At 43.4% G+C, this 18,886-nt stretch overlaps 1 protein-coding gene across 2 annotated transcripts in view; it reads left to right on the forward strand.

Moving 5' to 3' along the window:
• EPHA6 (EPH receptor A6) overlaps nt 1-18,886 on the forward strand; it is an 888,766-nt gene that overhangs the window by 53,317 nt on the left and 816,563 nt on the right. For both annotated transcript variants that reach the window (XM_088481055.1, XM_088481056.1), the window contains exon 2: nt 11,650-11,714. In XM_088481055.1, the coding sequence (XP_088337181.1) occupies nt 11,650-11,714 (65 nt within the window). The remainder of the gene's footprint in view (nt 1-11,649; nt 11,715-18,886) is intronic.

Below are 18,886 nucleotides of genomic sequence, written 5' to 3' on the forward strand. Positions count from 1 at the left end.
AATAACAGGAAGACCAGATTAGAGTTTGCCAAACAACATCTAAAAAAGCCATTACAGTTTTGGAACAACATCCTATTGACAGATGAGACAAAGATCTACTTGTACCAGAGTGATGGGAAGAGAAGAGAAGGAAAGGAACTGCTCATGATCCAAAACATACCACCTCATCAGTGAAGCATGGTGGTGGTAGTGTCATGGCGTGGGCATGTATGGCTGCCAATGGAACTGGTTCCCTTGTATTTATTGATGATGTGACTGCTGACAAAAGCAGCAGAATGAATTCTGAAGTGTTTCGGGTAATATTATATGCTCATATTCAGTCAAATGCTTCAGAATTCATTGGACAGCGCTTCACAGTGCAGATGGACAATGACCCGAAGCATACTGCAAAAGCAACCAAAGAGTCTTTTAAGGCTAAAAAGTGGAATGTTATGCAATGGCCAAGTCAATCCCCTGGCCTAAATTCGATTGAGCATGCATTTCACTTGATGAAGACAAAACTGAAGGGAAAAGCCCCAAGAACAAACAGGAACTGAAGACATTTGCAGTAGAGGCCTGGCAGAGCATCACCAGGAATGAAACCCAGTGTCTGGTGATGTCTATGCGTTCCAGACTTCAGGCTGTAATTGCCTGCAAAGGATTTGCAACAAAGTATTAAAAAGTGAAAGTTAGATTTAGGATTGTTTAGTTTGTTCCATTACTTTTGGCCCCTTAAAAAGTGGGAGGCACATATAGAAAACATTGTAATTCCTACACCGTTCACCTGATTTGGATGTAATTATCCTCAAATTAAATCTGAAAGTCTGCAGTTAAATCACATCTTGTTTGTTTCATTTCAAAGCCATTGTGGTGGTGAATAGAGGCCAAAATATGAAAATTCTGTCAATGTCCCAATATTTATGGACCTGACTGTATGTGCAATTCATTATAGCAACAGAGATTAATTTTGTTTTATTATTGAACTAATATAGGTGCCTGCAATAGTAGGAATAATCTTAGACTGTAAGCTTATTTGGGCTGGACCACCTCTAATTTATGCTTCAATATTCCACTCCCTGGCGGGATGTACTAAATGGAAAATGCAATAAAAACCCAGTTTTGGGGGTGTTACCACATTTTCCATATGTACTATTGGCTGGCTCCCGGGGCTCCGATGTGGAGGGTAACGGCATAAACCCGGAAGTCCAGGGCACAGTGCTGATCACAAAGGACCGCTCTTATCGGAAGAGCTGTCTTTAGCGATACTGAACGCATATGTTAGTGCATATGCGATCGGTAGGGATGCGATGCATGGCGAGATGTACCGAGCAATGTTAGTACATCCCACCCCCTATCTAAGTTTGACATATTGATTATTTAGAATTTTTGGCTTACTTTGGTGATTCTTAGACAGCTCTTGATATCATCTATGCAAGGCTGTTTATGTCCATTGCCCACAGATATGACATAGAGCTGCTTTCTGTATACAACTGTATCCAATCCAAAAAGTAAAACAGGCTGTACTATTTCAGGGGTGATTACAATGAACAGTTCTGCCTGAAGGATACGATGACCTGGGTTTAAGATCTTCGTATAATTAGTAATTGACCAGGATATAACAGCATGGGCGTAACTATAGAGGGTGCAGGAGTTTCCATTGCTATTGGACCCAGTTTTAGGGGGCCCCGGACCCAGCTCATATAGTTGTCTACCAAGTTTCCAGAATTGTTTGTTAAGCAATTAGTTGCAGCCCGTTGCCAGGTCTGAATAGGAGGAATCATCAGCACAATATGGTGATCTCTGTCTTTCCCTCTTATTAAAGCTCCACACTGATAGGATCTATCCATACTTATCTACTCTTCTGGAAGTTGCGAGAGGCTCCCAAATTTTTGGGTAGCCCACTCCACCCTCAGAAGAGAGTCTGGATCTCCCACATCCAACCCACTTCTTAGTGAAATGGGCAGGATGGGGAGATAATTGCAGAGAATCGGCTCCTAATTGGGGGATGGGGCTAAATTATGTGTAAATGTGTCCTTTAGTCCTGCCCTCTCCTCACGGTCCCGCGATTCATAGCAATTTACCATGGCGGGGCAGGGCCTGATGACATAGGAGCCCAGCCCCAGCCCCTGAAGATGCCAGCTGCGTCTCCTGTCCGAGCATCTCCCGGAGAGGAGATATAAAATGTCGGCAAGTATGGTTCCATCTTCTGGCAGGCACTGCAATGTTACATTATATGAACTGAGAGGGGACTGTAATGTGGCATAAAATAATTTGGTGGCACCGAAATGTTGCACTGTATTAACTGGGGACACTATGATGTGGCACAATATGAATTGGGGAACTGAAATGTGGCATAATATGAACGGTGGGGCACTGCAATGTGGCATAAAATTAACGAGGCACTGTCATGTAGCACAGTATGAACTAGAGGCAATACAGTATGGCATAATATGAACAGAGGCACTAAAGTGTGGCATTATATGAACCAGAGGAACTACAATGTGGCATAATGTGAACTGGCAGCATTACAATGTGAAGAACTGAATGCACTGTATGGTGCAGTGTGAACTAGGGCATAACTATGGTGCATATTACCTACCCACCAACATGCCCCTTTCCATTAGGTACAAAATGCTCTCTGTGTTGAGCCAGTTATTTAATGAGAAGTTTGTTTCAGCACAGGTGGCTTCAAGAAGGAAGTCCAGGAGTAGAGCATTTTGTACCTAATGGAATGGGTCATGTTGGAGGGTCTGATATTATGGTTAAAAAATTAACTAGGGCACCACTATGGTACATAAAACTAACAACCGCTGTGGAGAGAGGTGTCCCTCTAGATCAGTGGTCGGGGAACAGGGGTAAATTACCCCACATGGGGTAAAAATTAAATTCCTGGGGGTAATGGACGGACAGCAGGGCATACATATGAATCATTCTATAATATAGAATGATTCATATGCATGCCCGGCTGTGCCACAGGGAGGCTCTAAGCCGGACGTTCGCTGAAATGTTATTACCAGCGGGCGCCCGGCTCCTTCCCTGCAGCGCCACTTTAGCCGGAGGCTGGAGTTCTCTTCTGAACTCCAGCTTCCGCCTCTTTCCATGCGCACTATGGGAGAGATGTCATGACGTCTCTCCCATAGTTCCGAGGAGCAGCCAGGCGGACAGCACGGCGTCGGATGCAGGAGCGGGGATTGAGGTGTTTTTTTGGGGTTTCTTTATACAAGCGGCACTACAGGGGCATTATACGGGGGCACTACTACAGGGGCATTATATGGGGGCACTACTACAGGGGCACTATATGGGGGCACTACTACAGGGGCATTATACGGGGGCACTACTACAGGTACATTATACAGGGGCACTACTACAGGGGCATAATATGGGGCACTACTACAGGGGCACTATTTGGGGGCATTACTACAGGGGCATTATATGGGGGCACTACTATATGATTTCCTTCCTTTCAAATCAAGGGGGTAACGTCGGCGTATCTAAATATATTTTGGGGTAAAAGCTAAAAAAGTTCCCTGACCCCTGCTCTAGATGCATTCGGACAGGGACCCCTTCAATAGTCGGCTTTGAGGCCCACAAAGTTCTGGCTACGCCCCTGGATAACAGTGTGGTTAGAAAGGTCACACAAGCGCATGCACAAGCAAATATAGGTCATTTAAAGTCATTTTATGTGGATATGACATACTAGGTAAATTTCATTGCACTGTACGTAATAATGTATACCTCTTAATCTATCATTTTACCAGACATTTATTCTGCACTCTCTCTTTTACTGATTGCACTTTTTTGTATTTTAAATGTCAATTCAATGTGTGATTCAAAAATGAGAGAACATAGATGCAGTGGAGCAGTAAGAATTGGCTGTAAATGCATAATAGCATATTAAAAAAAGGAAAAAAGAAAATTGCAGTCATTACTGTGTTTTCCTGTGTCAATTTACACTGTGCTTTCTTAAAGGAGAAATTGTAGGAAAAATATGTTACAAGTGTTTATGAAAACCTGGCTTATTTGCTCGATGCACTTCTATAATGACTTATCTTAGTGACTTGACAGCATTTATCTCTGTTGGATGAAGAGCACTCTGGTGCTGCCTCCAACCTCAGCGCAGACAGGTAAGCTGAGCAGGCAGTCTCTAGGACCTACCGAAGCTCAATGATGACCTCTGATATGTGCTACTGCGCATATGTGCTGTGTCTCCGCGCAGCTTTCTCCCTGGTATTCAAGCTGACTAGACGTGACTACAAGGGGTATATTTACTAAAGTGAGAGATTTTAGAAGTGGAGATGTAGCCCATAGCTGCATGCCAGCAAAAAGGGGGCGTGGTCTCATGGTTAGGGGACGTGGCCTCGTGGACAGGGGGCCCGAACCCCCGTTTTAGTCACTCCGGCAGTCCCAGAGATGCGGACTGCTCCCGGGGACCACTTTGTGTGCAGTGCCAGCTCCCTCACTGTCTCAGGAGCCAATTGTGCATGATATGCTACAGCGCAGCACCCACTGCACCCCCCTTGTGACGCTACTGTTGCAAGTTATTTTTCTTGGTTATCAGCTATTGCAGACTAAGCAGCATATGTATTAATTTTTGGGTATTACACCCGATAATTATAATTTCTTATTACCACTTATCGTGGCAATAGGGTATTAATAACTTTACTGTCACGATCGCATGGCATGATATGACCGCAGTCAGCTGGGCTTTTGCTGACACAGTTACATCCCATGTGACCATGCTGTCCCACTGGGTTCCTCGGCTGTGAATGAGGAAATCTGTTCTGCACATGTACCAAAGCCAAGCTCGAAGCATTCCAGAGCTTAGTAAATTACACAATTATACAGCCCCCATAGAAAGTGAAGGGGGCTGCTTTTGCGATATTTGCTGCGGTCCTCCCCCTAGATTTATCCAAGGGATACTTAATATTTGCAGATATCCTACAAATATTTGTTGATAAATATGCCCCTCATATAGGCTTTTTGCCGTGCCTTTCAATAGGATTACAGCAGAAAGTCTGCAGTGTATACAGGAAAAAACTGCCATGTACTGGATGAGGCGTCGGCATTTTCTAGTACCAGCTGCAGCTCAGCAGGGCCTGTTGTCTCGTCCTTCCTCCTCAGGGTCTCAGGTCACTGGACATGCCTCCTGGGATGATCAGCCCATAAGAGACTACAGAGTACCGCAAGTACCCTATGCCACCACCGCTAATCATGCTTGCCTACCCTCCCAATTTGTTTGGGAGCCTCCTGAAAATCATGGCCCTGCCTCCTTTTTCTGGCCACGCCCCCTGTGATGCCTATCTGGCAGCTCCCTCCCGGAAGGGGCAGCCAGAAAGTCGGCAATCCTGCCGCTAATACTATGGGGCTTATTGCCACTAGCCATCGGGGCATACTCCATGCCACCGCTTGGTGCACTACAACACCCATCAATACACATTTGCTCGAGGCTGCTCCAGCATTGTTGTTGTACTTGGTTATCCCTGTGTCTATGCCACATTGTTGCTCTTCATGGTTAAATAACTTGAAACCTGGTTAAGCTGTACCACATGTGGACTAACCACCAGCCGCACCTCTGCTGCTTAACTCACTTAACATCCTGTACACCCAGGGCCCAGTGTACTCCCAGTGTACTGTCTGTGGTTAAATACATATATTTACATCATACCATGTATTAAGTTCCGAACGCCAGTGTCCTTCCCTGGTCACTCTGCCAATAGGTCATGTGCCCAAGCGCACTCCGCTATACTATGCTAATACTGCGGTCACAGCTTTACCTCATATTTTTATAATATCTATACCTATTCTCCGTATCTCCTGTAGTACAAACGGTAGAGATAGCATATCATCAAGTTGGCAGGGTCTCTATGCAGGCTATTATTGTAATAATGTATTAACAGCATAGAGCACAGAGAAAAGTAGAGAAATAAATAAATGATGAGGCTAATTGCGCAGTACAGCCACATCTGCGTATGCATTGCGTGCTTGAAAATATATTCAATCTGGGCCTGATTCAGACCCGCTCACGAGTGCTGAGTGCTCGCAAGTGGGTGGATGTTGGGCAAGTGCGCATGCGCACGACGGACCCGGCTCCGTCGTGCGCATGCGCGAGACCCGGATAGCAACGGGCAAGCCGTCGCTATGGGTCTCGCTACAAAGGGGGCGTGCTGTCGATGGTGAGTGACAGCATGTCCCCTTTGGTGGGCGTGCCGAGGGCGTGGCTGGCCAGACGGAGGCGTTCCCATGGGAACGCCTACCGTCTGGGGCCGGCCCCACTGACATCACAAGTGATGTCAGTGGGACTGCTTTTGGCTCTGATAGAGCCAAAAGCACTCCAGGGCTTGCGGCAACGAGACCCTACCATCTTTTTGGCCGCTCGCTATAGCTGTGGATGGTCACCCACAGCTATGCGAGCGGCCAGGAGGCCGCTCAGAAAAAACAGAGGGACGGCCCTGATTCAGAGCGAGCGCTCTGTCAGAGCGTCCGGCTCTGAATCAGGGCCTCTGCCTTTATTCAGAGGCCGTCCCACCCCTAGACATAATATTGTGAGAGCAGGCGTCATCCTTTTCAGTACTCATTTATACCAGATCTATCGTTGGGGTGAAAGATCTGTCCGTAGGGTTACCACCCGTCCGGGATTCTGCTGCACAGTCCGGAAATCATGAGATCTGTCCGGAGACTGCCAAATCTCAGATGGGTGGTGTCCGGAATCCACAGCCTCTCTATTGCCCGCCCTCCACCGTCTCATTCAACCTTCCGGCTGCTATGTCACTGATCACTCAAGCCTGCTCCAGACCTAAGGTGTTGAGCCTTAGCAGCATTCAACAATAGGAGGGAAGTCCCCGGGGCACCACAATACTTTCCAGGACACACCATGAACTATCATCTCTGACTACCATCAAGTTTATCTACAGAGCCGGCCCTAGCCAATTTGATGCCCTAGGCAAAATTTGGACTGGTGCCCCCTAACAGATAATCCCAGCACCAATCTAAGGCCCCCATTTATCAAAGAAGCATAACCCCTTTAGCGCTCGATAAAGGGGTTATGCCATTTTTTCTGGATTTAACAAACAGCAGTAATCAAAGATTACCGCTGTTTGTCAAGCATCGCTCTCGCTATCTTTTCTGGCTTCAGCGAAACCTTCCAGGCAATGCCAGGTCCCCGTGTTATGCACATGCAAAGACGGACACACACCGGAGCCCAGTCACTGGCAGCGTTAAGCTGGCAGCAGTACAGCAGAGGACCTCGCCGAGGAGGAGGACTTCACGGGATCTCGCTGGAGGGGTAAGTATTGGTAAATACCAGTACATTTTTCATTTGTATCACATTCCCACTAAACGAAAAATTGTGCTTGTGCTTACCATCATTGATAAATGGGGACCTAAGTGTTTATACGTGGATACCAACGGTGAAAGGTGCGATAAAAAGCATTGTGTGTGTGTGTATATATATATATATATATATACACACACACATATATATATATATATATATATATATATATAAATATATATCTTGAGAAAATATATATATATATCTTGACATATATAAATATATCAACGTTTCGGTTTTATCTTGATAAAAGTTCTGCTAGAACTGAAACGTTGATCGAACCAGCCGAGAGTTGGGTGTTTTCTACTATGCCCAGAGTGCTGCACCGTGCTATATTGTAGCATTTATCCACATGAGGGCACCGGCGGCGGCTACACGGAGTGTGTCATTGGGAGTGCCAGGCTCATTGGAAATATATATATATATATATATTTATATATATATCTTGATATATATATATATATATATATACGCATTTGTATATATATATACATATATACATTTATTTAGATATATATCTATATATGTGTGTATATATATATATATACATGTGTATATTATATATAGACATATATATATGTATATATGTGTGTAATATATATATAGATATTTTATTTTTATATATATATGTTATATATTATACATATATATATATATATACACACACACACATATATATATATATATATATATATATTTATATATATACATGACACAGCTCATATAAGTTAAATGCAGGTGCAGCCTCCCTTTCTGCCCACAGTGCCTACCTGCCTGAGCAGCTGATGCTGCTGTTGACGGCTGGGGACTGAGCACTGGGCAGTGGCGGGTGGCATCCTACTGTAGTCAGAATGAGCTTCCGTGCAGAAGCTCATTCTGACATAGCTCACAGTTAGTCAGTGACCACCTGACTGCTGCACTGCCCGATCAGAGCTGAGCTCCGATCACAGCAGTAACTAGAGAGGGGGAAAGTAGCGTCATGGAGGGGGGGAAGCGGAGAGGGGGGGGGCAGCTTCAGAGCCCTGGAATGCCCTTAGGCATTCCAGTTGCCCTAGGCATTTGCTTAGAATGCCTATGCCTAGGGCCGGCTGTGTTTATCTAGGAACATTTTAGTAAGTCCTTTGTGACATCGGGATTCGGTCACTTGATCGACAGTTACCATGTGCACATTCATAATCTCAACACCACAATGTTAACATTAGAATGTCGACATAGTTCAACATGTTAACATCCTCAGAATGTCAACATTTTAAGTGTTGACATCTGAAATGTCGTCATGTGAAATGTCGACGTTTCCAGATTGCAGACGGTTAGGTGCTGCCGGAGGTTATGGTTAGGCTGTGATTTAGCGTTAGGTTACGGGGGAGGTTAGGGTTAGGCTGCATGGAGGGGGGTTAGGGTTAGGTTGTGGGGGGAGGAGGTTAGGGATAAGCTGCAAGGGGGGGGTTAGGGTAAGCACTAGGGGGAGGGAAGGGATTAGGGAATGAGGGAAAATACTCACGTCTTTGCCGGAACTGCTGGTCACATAACCACCGGGATCCGGAAGCCGCTGCTGCCAGAACAAGGTAAGGGAACCCTGGGACACTGGGGACGTTGGGTCGACATTCTGTCATGTCAACATGTCATCTGTTCAGACATGATAAATGTCAATATGGTAGCTTTGCATACAATCCATCTGTGACACTAACAATTGTAAACTCTGCTATGAAATGATCCTGAGTAATTGGAATAATCACCTGGATTACGTTCAAGAGTCTATAGCACCTACCTGCATCAATAGATCCAACCTATATACTATCACCATAACAGCTGAAATATTAACTAGTGGTTCATAGCATCTGTGTGGACAATCACAAGAGGACATGTTATCATATTATTCTGCAAATATCAAGGTCATCCTCAAATATCTGCAGCAAGTATGTTTTATTATCACCTATTGATGTGGTCTGATTGAGATGTTGCTGGACTGTTAATTTAACAATAATGTTGTGAAATTGAGATACCAACATGTTTATGTATTAGGATAATTTTTTGACCTGTCATCTATATTTTATTGGTTTATGTTTTATGTTCGCTATTAACTTTATTCTTGTCAGCGCAAATTTCCCTATTATGCTGATTGTCTGTCATTTGGGCCCAGTGCAGTGACCCCACTAGATAGCAGCAGACAATCTGTAATATTGAGCTATTTTCGCACCCATCTAAATTTTTGTTTGCATACAGCAGCGCTTTCTTTTGACGGTACACACCGGCTGCATGATACATCTGTTTATTATTTGCCGTCATCAGGTCCAGACACCACATATGACACTATACAGATGAAGGTGCTTGCTATTAGGTTATGGTTAGTCTTACTCATCCAAGCCTGGAATGTTATAGAGGAATCTGGGCCTGAATCAGCAGTGAATGCAATTGCGACTATGGGCATACATTGAGCGTTTGGCATTGCGTATGCTTATAAGACGCACTGCGGCTGCGCAGCGATTGTATTTCGATTTCGGACAAACAGAGGAATCCATTACAAAGTGAGTGACAGGCTGTCAGCTTGTGGGGGTGGTGATGGGGGGTGGTCAGAAAAACGCAGGCCTGTATGTACGGTTGAACGCCGCTTCATGGGCGTGCATAAATTAGCCACTGCGACTGCATGTGCGGCTGGTCAGACTTGTTGTAAATGGTGTGACTGCCTGATGTGCGTTGATGATACCGATGTTTACGCTGAATAGCGACATTGAATGGATATGCCACTAATTTCTTTGTAAATGTATCCATGTGAGCGAAGCTGCAGGCAAATGCTAGTTGAGTAATGCATATGATATAGTGACCCAATGGAACAGGTGATATTCTAAAAATAAGTTATTTATTAATAACATAATTGCTTAAAAATAATATATATATATATATATATATATATATAAATATACACATGCATAGGCACAGGGGTATATTTATTTAAAAGTGACAACTCCATTCACTAGCAAAGAAATAATACTGGAGAAAGGAGTTATTCTTGCTACGTTTTATTTATCAAGAAGGATACCGCAGAGAAATGACTGATCTTTCCTGTGATCCCTCATTTACTACAGCCCTCCTAATAGCCTGCTATGGGGACTGCGAGATATGCCTGACAATAGGGGACCCAGGCAGACGGCAGTAAAGGGACTCGCACATGCATCTGCCTCATACGCATAATACTTGATACCTAATCACTAAGCTAAAGGTGAGGGGAAGAAAAACTCAGCTTAGAGGTCTGTTTTTTGCTGCACTTTTGCATCAATGCGGGATGCCGATGTTCTAAATATCGGGATGCCTCTATCAGTAGTTTGACCAGCAGCATCCTGACCAGCGGAAACCCATACCCAACCCCTCTGGCCCACCTTTGATAAATATAGTAGACTCGATAGTGCTAACCTTTTTTTTTTTAGAAATGTAAGTCTATTAAACAAATTGTATCAATTAATCATTAATCAGCATCAGTTCCTTTCACATGGATGCAGCAATATAGCATAAAGCTTCCAAAATCAATAAATATAATATTAGCACAAATTCTGTAAATTCGATTGTGTAACCCAACATTATATGTTAAATGTTCACGATGATGCAAAAAAAAAAATTGTACTGCCCAGTTTTCCTCCACTTGAGTATACAGTATATCGCAACACTAATGACAAAATAGCTACCATTATCAAAGGGAACTTAAGGACTATTATTTAAGTCAATTTAGATGACAAAACACAGCAGAGTGAGTTTCATGCCTCTATCCTGGGTAGAAATAGAGAATGATTTATTTATTTTTTTGGTAAATTAAATGGGCTGCCATAGTTATAAGAGAATATATTACAGTATTGTTTTTTGTTTTTTTTAAATAAAAAAAATGAGCACTTATTTTGCCATTTTAAACCGCAGTATTAAAGGACTATTAGAACTTATATGCTACAAATAATTTTCTGTTCCCTTCAAACGAATAGACACAACTAAAAATGTAACATATTAATTAAATAAAAGATTAAAATAAATTCCTACCAAAAATATATTTATTTATTTATTGAACAAACTGGACAGGCTTAGGGTACATGTGTGTCTCAGAATAGTAGCAGTGATTGTGTTAGTTCCTAAATAATACTGACTTTTTAAAAAATTACACATATACTTCCAATTGTAATATTTAGATTTACTTTATGCAATATATCGATACAGACTATACCCAAATATTTACGTTATTTACTTTCTGTAATAAAAATAAATGAAGGAATATTTTTGTCATAATAAAAAGTAATTTTCTTATTTTATTACCCAGTAAACTAGTGAATCTGTACTAATGTAGCATGTCTATTTTCTTACAGTTGTGCTACTGGACACTACAACAGCGATCGGAGAATTAGGATGGAAGACATACCCGGTAAATGGGGTAAGACAACGTTTTCTTATTCTGTTGTTTTCATGCATACTGTACCTTCTAATTTGATCTGGCACATCAATTATTTACATCGGTCCAGCTTCACTCAAGTTAGAAATAAGGAGCAGATATATCAATACCTTCTAAGGAGGACAGATGGAGAAGTTGCCGATAGCAAACAATCAGCTTCTACCAATCATTTTATAGAATGTACTTGACAAAGGATAGCTAACAGCTGATTGGTTGCTATGGACACATTTCTCCACTTGTCCTCGTTATAAGGTTTAATACATTTCCCCTAATTGGGAACATAAATTCCAGCTAAAGATTGTGAGTCAGAGATGGACGTAATGGCGATGTTTTAATAAACTGACAATGTATTTTCTAATGTGCAAGTGTCGCAGTCACACAGTGCATTTGCCGCGATGGTCTTGCTTCGGTGGTCACAGACAGGATTTATTCGCAAAGGGATTGACAGTCAGGGACCGGTTGTGGGTGGTAACAGGGGGCAGCGCCGTAACAGGGTTTAAATGCCCCATATGTCACCCCAGTTAATGCAGCGCTGACAGGGACCTCTAATTGGCTGTACAGGCTGCCTGTCTGGAAGTGCCCAACATTGCTGCAGCAGCGATCCTGACTGCAGAGTGCGTGGGGTAGCGATGGTGCTGCCTTACAGAGCCCTATGCTCTGTGGACAGCATTGATGGTGCACCCCTAGCTACAATCCTGAAAGGGAGTGGCGACTCAAACGCTCATATGTCGCCACCATTTCAGAGAGTGTGTCACCGCCTGCGATCCCTTACGCAGTTGCTAATACGCCGGCCTCTTAGGTCCGATGCCCATACTGCTTGACCATAGGATTACTCAGAAGTTCATTGTTTGGTTGAAATGCATCTGCTGGTTGTGTCCTTGTATACAAGTGGACGTATGAACATAAATTCGAGTGGCTGCGACATTTGCATATTTTTGCACAGCTGCTGCATATCGGATCACAGATGCGACGGAAATTTGCGTCCATCTGTGAATCAGGCCCTGTGTCTCTTGAATTGTTCATAATAACTTTCTTGCTCTGCTTTTAGTCCCCTTCCAGCTGGAGATCTGCAGACGTTATCATTTGTAATAATTAATGCTGACTGGGCTTGCACGTAATTTCAGATGCTCACTGACTCTAGGATCAGAGCTTTCTCAGCTGAGTTCAGCTGCCCATATTGCTCATTTTTAGTGTTCTATAGTGAGAACAGCTACGACTACCATTAGAGGTGAATGGAAGTTTTAAATATCTCTTCCATTAAATATTCCTTCACAGGTGGATTTTTCCTGTAGGTTTCCCCTGTCCTGCCCTAACCACACCACAGCACAGGATGAATTAACTGTTGTCACCCCAAATCTATTTATCAATTCCAAGAAAAGTGAGTTTACAGATAGTGGAAATAATTCTGGGACGGGTGTAAGTTTGAATGCGGCTTCTTTTAGCAAGTTTTAGCGCTAGTTTTGCGCATGCGTCATAGCAAATATACACATCGTTACATCAGAGCAATTATGGGCCCCATTTATCAAGGATCGCTTTTGCAATGCGATCAGGGCATGCCAGTAACTCCCCTGATCACATTGCAAAATGCGATCCTATCGGCTGGATGTATTATCCGGTACATGCAAGGAGACTGGCTCCGAAAGGAACCCATCCCTGCGATGTCTCCGGAGCGCAGTCAGGGCTGCTGCGCATGCGCAGTCCCGCAGACTGCACATGAGCGGCTCTCATTGTCGGCTGATATGCGGTAAGTTGCCATAGACTACAGCGGCTAACGCTATCTTCAGATGGCGTTAGCTGCTGGGGCCAATATCGGGAATGCTTCGCATTCCCGATATTGATGCATTTGGCAGCATCGCATCCCCCATAGAAACCTATGGGGGAGGTGGCTGCTAGCAGCAATGGAGGGATCGCAGCAGGGATCGGAGATACCTGCTGCGGTCCCTCCTTCATACATCCGGGGGATGCTTAGTATTTGAGGTAAACCCCCGAAAACGTGTGTTTTCAGGGATTTAACCTCAAATATTGAATGATAAATAGGCCCCTAAGAGTGGGATGCTTGTCTCCGACATTTCTTTCAGTTCTTGAAATGTAAGTTTCCGGTTTCAAGAGGGCGGCAACATAGCATACACACGAAGGAGTACGGTCTCCTGGGCGTTTTGTTGTGGTAGTGTTGTGGGAGACATGAGTAGACCGAGGGGACGCCTATTTGAGTTTGTAGCTCAAACACCTAGCATGAGGTAGGTGTAAGCAGTGGCGTAGTAATGGAGGAGGGAGGGCGAGGGAGTAGGTAGGTCCGCACCGGGTACCACTTTTGAGGGTGCGCCAGCAGGAGTCGAGTCTGCCTAAGTCTGGCTTTGTGTCACTCACAGACTCTATGACGGTGTGTGAGTGACACAGACAGTCTCGCAGTCAAGACTCTGTCATGGCATTGACTTTGCGGCCACTTAGCACTGTGGGTGGGACTGAGTGTTGTGGGAGCCTGCCATGATTTTGTGTTCTGAATGAACAGTGTGGCTCCCAAGTTCCGTGGCACTCATGAAGGGACTCATATAGAGCACAAGCATGTATGAGCATGTAGAACACAAAGCCGGGAGGATTCAAGACTCAGAGCTGACCACAGGAGGTGAGTACTTGAGGGCACTTGGAGTTTTTACTTGCAGCATACAGTGGGCATATCTCCCACCTGTCCAGTGGGGCCACACCCCTTGCATGTGGGCATACGGAAAGTCCCTGTTTCATACTATCAAATGTTGGGGGGGGAGTGCAAAAGGTAGGGACTGCCCCGGGTGCCAAATATGTTAGGTACGCCGCTGGGCATAAGTACCAATGATGATGATAACCATTGCTCTGATGTACGGAAAAAGTGGTGAGATGCGATGTGTACCCATTAGGGCGTATATTAGCATTCCATTTGCAATCCATTTCAATTCAGAATGTGGGGCAAATTCAGGCCTGTGTGCCACTCAGATTCAGGCCCACAGTGTGGAATGATGAAGGATAAGTAGAAATCTAACACGGTGCCTTGGGAACATCGAATGCTTGCTAAGCAGGCTGTTCCGCTGCCAGATGGTGGACTGAACAATGCGTTGTCCAGTGTGTACCCAGTATAAGTAACATACAATAATATGAGACACCATTATTACCAGATCTTTGTTTTTGAATGCTGTTGAAAAAATATAACAATCCTCTTCAACCTCATCTGCAGTATCATCTTATTTTAACATTTAGGTCTGAACGCCCCCGATAATTAACATTCTAACTCGAATCGAGCCGGAGCAATTTATCATTGCTCCGGCATGGAGACAGCTGATCCGTTTAGAGCAGTGAAGCTAGAGAGCCAGTGTGACCTGAAGGTCATGCATGTGCTCAAGAGCCCCGGCGTCTGGCGGAAGTAGCTGGACTAGGGGCAGAGGGATCCAAAGTTATCCCTCTTCGTGACCCGGGACTCGCGAAGAGGGATCATTTCAGATGGAGCGGGTCCCAGGAGCACTCGCCATCTAAAGATGGCGAATGCGTCCACAGCCAAGCTCCGAAAATATTGTATTTTCGGAGCTTGATTAATTCTGTCAACATACTAAGTGTATGGGGACAGTGGGCCATTTCAGAAGTGAATGGTAAGCAGGAGATATCTGATTTTTGATGAATAGCCTGAAAACTTAATTTCTACAATAGCAGGGGAAATGTTAATTTTCACCTGCTTTTGTAGAAATTAAGTGATAATGAATAGACCCCATTATGTGTTGTTACATGTACAGCCCCAAGCCATATATTTAGTAGGTGTATCACAATCCATACAATGATGCAAGTAACACAGAGAGACGGAGGTACATACAGTAAATAGACTAATTTGCAGTTTTACCAGATGAACATACACTATGTACTGTATATAACATATGTTGCCATAACATGCTTTACAAAAATGTATTTCATTTTACATTTTATTCGACTCATGTCTTAGGTGGATATTTAACGAAGGGTGAAAACCACACTATACGCCAGTGATTTTCAACCTTTTTCAACTCGCGGCACACTGAACACGATTTTAGAATTGCTAAGGCACACCATCAAAAAAAATACACATTATCCCTCATGGAAAAAAAACACAAACATAGGTCCCACGGGAAAAAAACACACACACATTGGCCCCTACAGAAAAAAATATAAAACGCAGTGGCCACCACAGGAAAAAAAAATCAAAGACATTGGCCTCCACAGGAATAAAAATCAAAGACATTGGCCCCCACATGAAAAAAAATCAAAGACATTGGCTCCCACAGGAAAAAAAAATCAAAGACATTGGCCCCCACAGGAAAAACAAATCAAAGACATTGGCCTCCACAGGAAAAAAAAATCAAAGACATTGGCCTCCACAGGAATAAAAATCAAAGACATTGGCCCCCACATGAAAAAAAATCAAAGACATTGGCTCCCACAGGAAAAAAAATCAAAGACATTGGCCCCCACAGGAAAAAACTATAAAACTCAATTATTGCTCCAGTCCCCAGCAAAATACTAGCCTGACCTGATGGTAACAGTGATAGGAGCTCCGCACCCAGCAGTCAGGGATGTGTAGCCTCACTCACACTCAATCAATCATTTACTGCACAGTGCAGAGATAGAGCAGTGAGTGCGGGCAGATTGCGACGTGGCATGCGCAACCTATGATGTCATGCCACCACGTTTTATAGGTCACGGCCCGGGCAGTGTCTCTGAGTTACATGGAAGGGCCCAGCGCTGCTCGAAGTTAAACCGGCAATGGCTGCGCACTGGCGGCATCTCCGGCGGCACACTTGAGGACCGCTCAAGGTTGAAAAACGCTGCTATACGCTTATGTCTAGTGATCACTGCCAGCACCCATCAGCAGTAGCCGATTCCACAAGCATTGCGATACTTGTTCTGTTATTGCCATCTCAGGATGGGGCCCTCTAGACAACATTTTGAGGGGGCCCCATCCCTGCTTCACCATCTCACACAACAACGCTCTATAACAGCCGCATTTATTAGTTTAGGGACCTCTGAGCTTATATTCTATTTTTCTGCACATCAATATTTAATGATCTCTTTTTAGTAGCAGCTCATATCCATCCTGATGAATACAGCTAAAGCATATGCTGCATACAGGGGATCTTGTTTTCTATATCTTGATTCTTTATCCAGAACTGAATGGAAAAATAGAAATTGCATATGATTGAATAAGACTGGGGAACTATTGGTCTGGATGGAGCTTGTGTATATGATTGTCTTATTATAGGTGGAAAACAAAGATTGGGATTAAGGTAATTACATTTTTGACGAAAGCTTTAAATGAGTTTTGAGCAAAAAGAATAACAGAAAATGTATTTGTGGAGCATAATGTCTTATAATAGTATCCACGTAATAAGTGGTAACACAGCAGTCCGGAAGGAATCCTCTGCTTGTGCTTACTAGAGGGTAGTGTAATTTTCACATTCTGCTCTTGAGCCATTATCATCATTGTTAATGTTTCCCAACTATTAGGTCTGTTGTAGTTAAAAAAAAAAAAATTATATATATATACATATATATATATATTATATATACAGTATATCTATATATATATATATATATATATATATATTTATTTATACCAATACCCAGAAAATACTGTGCGAGGGCACTTAAGTTCAAACAAACCATATAATCTTTATAATAATGAAAGCAGTGGAAGGTATACATTCATATAATTTCTTTGTACCAGAGAAATTGACAATCCCTTTAGAGGCTTTTGGTTCCAGACTTCAGTAACGGATATCCAAAGTATTCAATTTTCTTGTACTGTAGATCTCTATCCAAAGTTCAAAAGATGTCTTAGAAATGATCCATAAAATGTCTGAGCTTGTCTGTGATTTCCTTTGGGGCACTAAAAAGACACCCTTGCACCAAGAGACACCAAAAAAATTAGGCCAATGGCCAACATTAATAGATTTGAATATTTTTTTTTATTAAAATTAATAAATTGTCAAAATAGACATAGAAAGTGCTTACACAGTTTTCAACATGCTGTTATGTTCCACATATGGGGAACATCCCCGTACCCTGAGATTAGGAATGTGGGTTCACAATAACAACCCTAACTGCTTTTAATTCCATACGCGTTTCATCTTTCCACGAGAATTCATCAGGGGTATATCTTATATAGGTGTGTAAATATCCCAAATTGGGTCACATGATATAAAACAGATGGTGCAGCATTTGGACTGAGAGATATACTGTAGGTCGTATTGGATCAGTTGAATTTAAAAACAGTTAGGGTTGTTATTGTGAACCCAATAGCAGGCTCCCTGGGTCAAAGTTGTTACCAGTGCACTCCGCCGTGAGGTCTGACCAGGACCCCAACCACCCCATTAGGCATCCCAGACCAATTGTCACCCTCTGTGAAATTTTATTCTAAATCCATCCAGTGGAAGGCCCAGAACAGGCTCCCCGGGTCCTGCCCAGCAGCCCCTGCCCAGCGGCCCCGGATCAAAGTTCTGCACAGCTTATATCAACGGGAGGTCCAACCGGGACCTCAACCATTTAGTATGTATTCTGGGATCCATTGTTACCACTCTGTGAAGTTTTTGTCCAAATATATCCTGTGGAAGGCCCAGAACAGGCTCCTGGGTCAAAGTTCTTTCCAGTGTACACCATCGGGAGGTCCGACCGGGACCCTAACCCCCCCTAAAACCTGGCCAGGACGCACACAAACAAACAGACAAATTAATAGTATATATAACATGCATATACTCTGTTGTACTTAGAAAACACTTTTAAATTCCCTAATGCAGTGGTTACCAAGCTCTTTCCTCAAAGCACCCTAGCAATTCAGGTTTTAAGGATATCCATGCTTGAGCACAGGTGACTTATTTAGTACCTTAGTCAATTTGATTTAACTATCTGTGCTCAAGCATGGATATCCTTAAAACCTGGACTGTTAATGGGTTCCTTAATGGGTCTCTGTACTAAGCCTTGGAGAGGCTTGGGGGCCTATTCATCATCACTTAATTTTTACAAAAGCAGGTGGAAAATGCACATTTTCACCTGCAATTGTAAAAATTAAGTTATCAGGCCATTCATCAAGAAGGTAAAGCACGTGATATCACAGATATCTCCTACTTTCCATCCTTTTGTGGAATGGCCCGCTGTCCCCATACACT

The sequence above is a fragment of the Taudactylus pleione genome, unplaced genomic scaffold, assembly GCF_031769625.1.
Source record: "Taudactylus pleione unplaced genomic scaffold, aTauple2 ptg000262l, whole genome shotgun sequence".
NCBI lineage: Eukaryota > Metazoa > Chordata > Amphibia > Anura > Myobatrachidae > Taudactylus > Taudactylus pleione.